The sequence below is a fragment of the Dendrobium catenatum genome, unplaced genomic scaffold, assembly GCF_001605985.2.
Source record: "Dendrobium catenatum unplaced genomic scaffold, ASM160598v2 fragScaff_scaffold_292, whole genome shotgun sequence".
Lineage (NCBI taxonomy): Eukaryota > Viridiplantae > Streptophyta > Magnoliopsida > Asparagales > Orchidaceae > Dendrobium > Dendrobium catenatum.
In genome coordinates, this window is record NW_021318754.1 from 970,863 (window position 1) to 977,850 (window position 6,988).

General features: G+C 33.1%; 1 protein-coding gene across 3 annotated transcripts; it reads left to right on the plus strand.

Moving 5' to 3' along the window:
• Positions 1–1,400: 1,400 nt before the first annotated feature.
• Positions 1,401–6,722, plus strand: LOC110104877 (protein transport protein SEC13 homolog B). 3 transcript variants are annotated; one of them, XM_028693465.1, is made up of 3 exons: positions 1,403–1,556; positions 1,894–1,936; positions 5,614–6,722. In XM_028693465.1, exon 3 carries the CDS (start codon positions 5,664–5,666, stop codon positions 6,570–6,572), a length of 909 nt encoding a protein of 302 aa, XP_028549298.1. In that variant the 5' UTR covers positions 1,403–1,556; positions 1,894–1,936; positions 5,614–5,663; the 3' UTR covers positions 6,573–6,722. The 3 variants fall into 3 exon arrangements, with proteins under 3 accessions (XP_020689818.1, XP_028549298.1, XP_020689817.1); XM_020834158.2 differs by lacking the exon at positions 1,403–1,556 and adding an exon at positions 1,651–1,796; XM_020834159.2 differs by lacking the exon at positions 1,894–1,936 and having other exon boundaries at positions 1,401–1,556.
• Positions 6,723–6,988: the final 266 nt, after the last annotated feature.

Sequence of the window (6,988 nt, forward strand, 5' to 3'; positions counted from 1 at the left end):
GGTGCCGAATGTTGGCCATTAAAAGAGAAGCATAATGCTAAGTTAAGTGTGGCAGAGATGATGATGCTCAGGTGGATGAGTGGCTTTACCCTTAGAGATAGGATACGAAATGAGCATATACGTGAAAAGGTTGGAGTAGCTCCAGTAGAAGATAAGATTAGAGAGAGTTGCCTTAGATGGTTTGGTCACATAAAACGGAGGCCTTCCGATGACCCGGTTAGGAGAGTAGAGGTATTAGATTTGACTTATGTTAAGAAAGGTAGGGGTAGACCTAAAAAGACTTGGTTAGAAAATATTAGGAATGACCTTTCTTTATTAGATTTAAGCGAGAATTTGACTTTTATTAGGACACAATGTAGAAAAAGGATTCATTTAGCCCACCCCACGTAGTGGGATAATGGCTTGATGTTGTTGTTGTTGTTGTTGTAGAGTTCGAGTTGACCCATAAACTAATTTTTTACATAAAAATAAACTTTTTTTTAACTTGTGGATATAATTTTATTTGATAAAATATCTTATCTTAAACTTTATGGTTAATAAGTTATGATTTTTTTTTAAATCAAAACAGATTAACATATTAGGTTCGACCATTGGGATTGCTAGTAAATGAAATTCATGTGGATTCATATTGATATCCAATGAATTTTAAGTATCTATTTGGAAAAAGTCGGATTTAACTTTAGTAGCATTTAGTAAATATTGTAAATTGAGGATTTAGTAAATCCTATTAAATCCTGAAAATTGTCTGACAAAATAATTGTTAAATCTTATGAAATTACTTGGCAACTTAATCCAGGATTTAAGGCGTTAGGTTCATTTAAAAATTAAATTTAATATGTTATTAATTTAATTGCATGTTAATTTTAATTTTAATTATGATCAATAAATTATAATGATATATAATTTAATTAGAAATTATCTTAATTATTAAATAATTTAATTAAAAATTATAATATTATTCATTAAATTATTTATTTAGGTGTTAATTTAATAAGTATTTGATATATAAGTATATTAATATTTATCAAATTAATTTGTTATTTTTTTAAAATATCTATTTATTTAACTATTCAATTTAGAATTTAAAGTTGTTAAAAGAGTTGATATGAATTGTTAGGCTAATTAAAGTATGACAAGAGAAATTTAAATAAAATATAACAAAATTTTATTAATATTAATTATTATTTTAATACTAATTAATTATTTAATTATTATTTATAATATTTTATAATAATTATTTTTATTTAAAATCGTATTTAATCCTATTAATTATTTTGAAATAACTAAGTATTTAACTAATAATTTAAATATTATTTAATTAATTTGACTTAATTGTTAATATTTTAAATTATCCAACCATTAGAAGAGTCAGGATTTTACTTTTTCCTTCTATATTTTGTTCGGCTGTGTTCCTTCGCATGAGCGTAGAGTTTTTCACGAGTTCTTGTTCGTCGCTGTTCGACTTTGCTCCTTCGACGACGTTCCCTTCCTGTTGGATCGGAAGTTACGACATTTTTTTGATCTGAAGCAGCAACGGGAGCTCGCTTGCTGTGAAGGTAACTTTCTCCCTTTCGCGCGCTTCTTCGGCCAAATCACGTAAATCCGTCGAACCAAAAGGATTTCGTAAATTCGAGATTTACCGCGATAAGTGGGAATTTTTTGTCAACCGCGGCTTTGATTTACCGTGAGATTTGGTTTTGCATTTTTGTCCGTTTGGCTGGATTTTGCTCAAATCCGCTTCAAATCCGGCTTAAAGCCTGACATTCAAACAGCCCCGAAGAATCGATTATAGCTAGGTATAGCAGAATTCCTTCCAGATCATTGAAGTCTTCTGATCCCATTTTTTTTTTCTGTCGCCCTGATCTTTTCGAGATTTCCATCTTTTCCTCGCAGTTGACGCACATCGGAGCCGCCGTTGAATCGAAGGATCGGCGAGGTACTCTCCCCTTTCCTTCATCTAGATCGAGAACCTTAAAAAACTTATTTATCATCATCACACTTATCTCAACTGGTTGAGATGAGATTTGCGTTACCTTAAAAACCTAGATCTAGGTTAGCCCGCCCTGCGTGTTCTCTTCTTCTCCGTCGGTTGGTTTTACTCCTTTCATTGTTTCACGAACTTTCGGATGAGTTTATCATGGCGATTGAACTACGATCCATTTTATTCGTTTATCTTCTGGTAGGACGACGGGCCTAGAAACTCGCTTCCATCCGCCCCTTCTATTCCATCTCAAACCTAGATCTGGATGTTTTATCTCTCAATTCAAACCTCGTCGTTCTCTGTTGGTTCATAGATTTGTATGCAATGCAGAATTGGGCCTAAATTAGTAAATTTTGTAAAATAGATGAATCGTGTGGTTTTTTTTGGTGAAATTTGTTACATAATATGTTGCGCTATAATATAGTGTTTTTAGCTCACCTTGATTACATTAAATTTTAGTATTTGAAATCGTTGTTGTGTGAAGAATATTTTGTTCATGTTACTTTCATGTATTACAGCATACATAATGATTTTACTATTGCGTATTGCACATTATTAATGTTGTTTTTCTTGTGTTGCATCAAATTGATCCTCTATGAAGTTTCTGTTGTTCAGAACACCATTTGATTTTTATGTTTAAGTTTTTGAATGTTTCTTGTCGCACTTCTGTGGAATCTAGAAAAATTGTATCTAAGGTTTTGTCTGTGGCTCTGTGCATTTTGAATATGTAACTGTTTAGATCTAACCTAAATAAGATTGAACTAGTAGTCCTGCTGCAAGATATTTTAGCATTAATTTACTTGGCATCATTAGCTTTGCCTCAACCGTTGAGGTCTGCATTAATCCTGATTCCTTGTTCATTTATATTGAGTGCTACATGGTGTGTTGTTACAGTTATGTTGTGCAATTCTTTTTTGCATACTTTGATTTATGTTACATTGGTTTTTATCTCTTCATCTTTCTAACCCTTCAACTAAATGTATTTACTCATCTTATGGGTATATTTTATACTTTTGTGGTATATGTCTATCACATAGGTTTATTTAACACTACTTTATCTTAAGTATATGTCACACCTAGTTTCCCTTTTATATAGTTATTCTTTAATCCAGCTTTCCTAATTTGTTCACATATTCATATTAAATTATCATTTTTGTCATGTTTTAACTAGGTCATCAATATCATTCTCAACCACTCAAAACTCCGATCTATAAAACATAATTGGCGTAATTACAATTTATAATATTCTCTTATTGCATAATATTGTTGTCACACACACACATACCATTTTATCTTTTTATAATATTGTTTGTTATATCTCTTGAAATTGCATACTATATTATCAGTTTTTATTCTTCCAACCTTAAATCCTTTATCTCCTAATTTTCCCCCACTATTTAATCTTTCCAATATGTCTAACCAATTTGAATTATGTCATATTGGAAAATGATAAATCAATAGGCCTCACATTGAATAAATTATAGAAAAATTTATTTTACCAATACAAAGGATACAAACTTAATTTGATCATTGATGTAATATACTATAATTAGGAGTTCTTTGGTCACTCCTATTTTCTTCTAATATTAGATATGGCCATATCATTTATAATATTAATAACTTTAACGGAAATTTGACATGCCTTTTTTCCCTCTTAATATGTGATCATAAACACTCTTAAGATTAATAAAAATAATTTGAAGGTCTTGTATTTCCTCTCTATATTTTTGTTATCATTATTATTTAGCTCATAACTTGTTCCTATAGAGGATTTGTCTAATACTAAATCAAATTGATTATCCAAACATTTGCTTGCTTGCTGTTTTAATCCTATTAGTGCTCGAGGCAAATTATATTTCAATTATTAATTTAATATTACATTGCAGAATGTGAATTTTTTTGATTATTTGTATTAGTAGAACTCAAGTCACACCATGATTATAAAATTTCATTTCCACATCATAGTAGGTTTAAAGATGTGTTAAGTGCGACCAGACTCAATAATGTTGCATTTTGCATAACGGTGTAACTCTATTGTTACTATTGTTTTAAAATGAATAGAATCAGCTTTTTAGTGCGAGTCTCACATAGATCTTACTTTCTCCCTTCTCTTCTACTTCTTTTACTAAACATATCAATACATCAAGCAAAGAAACATCCATTTTTTGTGCGTCTAAAATCACGTGTTTGATCAATTATCCATGATAGAAGTGATCCATATATGATAGAGGTGATCTTGGATTTCCATTGGAATTGGCCATTCTATCTAAAAATTGAAACCCTGAAATATAGATTTAGAATAAGAACAGTGACCTATTCAAGAGTGAACACTTAATATATGAAGATCAGTTAAGTTTAATTTGAAATAATACATGTTGAGAGGAATGTTCATGTTGCAGTTGCACCTCTTCGTTTGTTCATTGAGAAAGAGCCAACGTTTTTCTAATCAGAATACCTACAATGCTTGGACTTTTGAAATGTGACAAGAAGACTTCTGAATTGATGCTATATTTGTTTCCTCATTTTAGAACTTTCTTTTAGTCCGATGCATTGTAAAATTCATCATGTAATGCATATAACTTCTGGCATTTGCTTGTTGATCTGCTTAGCTTATTTGATAATGAGCAGGTTTTTGTTCTTATATTTGATTGAAAAAGATATGGTCGGCTCGGGTATAAACCAAATGCCTAATGAACTCAAAGTAGATGTCAAAGATGGCAAAGACATATAGAGCCTTTCTCTTCATCCACTTTATTTTAGATACCTGAGATGCAGAGATTTTCATACATATTTATGCATGTAAACATGAGTGGGTTTAGGGTACCTTCACTATATGATCAACTATTTCTTTTTTTTTTTTTAAACATATTGGCGGCCATCTCCTGCTAATGTGCATAGTTGTTGGCCTCTTATCTACCTATCTTGAACAGAAGCTCATCAAGAGGAAGATAGGTAAGAGGTCAACAATCATGTGGATTAGCAAAAGGTGGGCCCATAATAAATTAAAAAGGAAGAGAGAGTTTAACATTCATTGAAGGTTTACCGAACTCACTCTAGTTTGCATATATATGAATAGAAAAAGCTCAAGAGAGTCCCTTGATTATTTATTAGCAAGTGATGAATTTATTTCCATAATATCGCAATGTCTCAATTTGATCCCTCGACTATTAAAATTGGCACTTATTAAATTAGCCACTTACTAATAGTTGGGGGATTATTTTGGACTTTCTATATCTATAAATATGTAAGATTATGCCTCTTGGAGATCTAAAATAAATGTATAATGAGAAAGGTTCTACATGCTTTTGCCATTTTTGTATCTATTTTTGATTTGTTTTGGCTTTTATTTTATTTTATTTTTCGAGAAAATAGCATGAATGTATTCATCTCCATGCTTTCATTATGCTCTTAGAACAAATGAATGGTTAAGAGGGATTCCTAAAGCCAATTCATACAGTTGGAGAAATGATGATGATGATTAGTTTGCCTGATATGGTTAATTTTGCAATTTACGAACCCCCTATTAGTTGTCCTAGTGAAGGCTATGTTATTTGATATCTAATGTCATACTGCTATACTGTTTTTTTCTTTCTTAAAGAATATTTACATACTGAAATCCATTGCATTTGCAGGTATCATTTAGTGGAAAGGAAAGCAAAACTTTTTATTCTGAATTTCAGCGATGCCTTCTCAGAAGATAGAAACTGGACACCAAGATGTGGTACATGATGTGGCCATGGACTATTATGGCAAACGGATGGCCACAGCTTCCTCAGACACAACCATCAAGATCATTGGCGTCAGCGGCTCTTCGCATCAGCACCTAGCAACCTTAAGCGGCCACCAGGGGCCTGTCTGGCAAGTTGCATGGGCTCACCCCAAGTTTGGATCAATGCTTGCCTCCTGCAGTTACGACAGTCGTGTCATCATATGGAAGGAAGGCAGCAAACCTGATGAGTGGACTCAGTCACATGTTTTCACCGAGCACAAATCTTCAGTTAATTCCATTGCTTGGGCGCCTCACGAGCTTGGTCTTTGTTTGGCCTGCGGTTCTTCCGACGGTAACATTTCAGTCTTCACAGCTCGAGCAGACGGAGGTTGGGATGGTGCTAAGATAGATCAGGCTCATCCTGTTGGCGTGACATCTGTTTCATGGGCTCCAGCATTGGCTCCTGGGGCCTTAGTTGGTGCAGGGCCTCTTGATCCTGTACAAAAACTAGCTTCAGGTGGTTGTGACAATACTGTCAAGGTTTGGAAACTGTACAATGGGAACTGGAAGATGGATTGTTTTCCTGCTCTTCAGATGCATGGAGACTGGGTGAGGGATGTGGCTTGGGCTCCAAATCTCGGTCTTCCTAAATCAACAATTGCTAGTGCTTCACAGGATGGGACAGTGGTCATATGGACAGTTGGGAAGGAAGGTGATCAATGGCAGGGGAAAGTTTTGTATGATTTTAAGACGCCTGTTTGGAGGGTGACATGGTCGCTGACTGGGAATATATTGGCTGTAGCTGATGGTAATAATAATGTTACTTTGTGGAAGGAAGCTGTTGATGGGGAATGGCAACAGGTGACTACTGTTGAGCCTTAGAAATTTGAATTGTTGCTTGGATTTCTAAGAAGCTCAGGTTTATCAGCAAGGTTATTAGATTTATCCATATTCTGTCTTTTCTTATTATCAGGAATTGCTACTTAAAAGTTGTTGGAGAACATAAATTTTGAATTTGTTTGTGTTTTTGCTAAGCTTTGTGTTTGTCTTGTTGCTGTTCTTATACAAAATTAAAATAATCCCCCAATTATTTGCATGTGATTAAATTAGTCTCAGAGTATCACATTTCTCTAATTTATTTCATCACCTATACAAAGTTGATACAAATTTAGTCCTTGAGGGGGATCATTTAGGATCAATTTTGTATAAGCAAGACGGACTAAATTTATGTCAATTTATACCTTAAGAAATTGTTTAGGAACAATTTTGTATAAGTGCGGGACATTATTAGAGAAATA

Excerpts from the sequence above, each read along its gene's own strand:
- LOC110104877 (XM_020834159.2), top strand. The coding sequence starts at position 5,664 with ATGCCTTCTCAGAAGATAGAAACTGGACACCAAGATGTGGTACATGAT.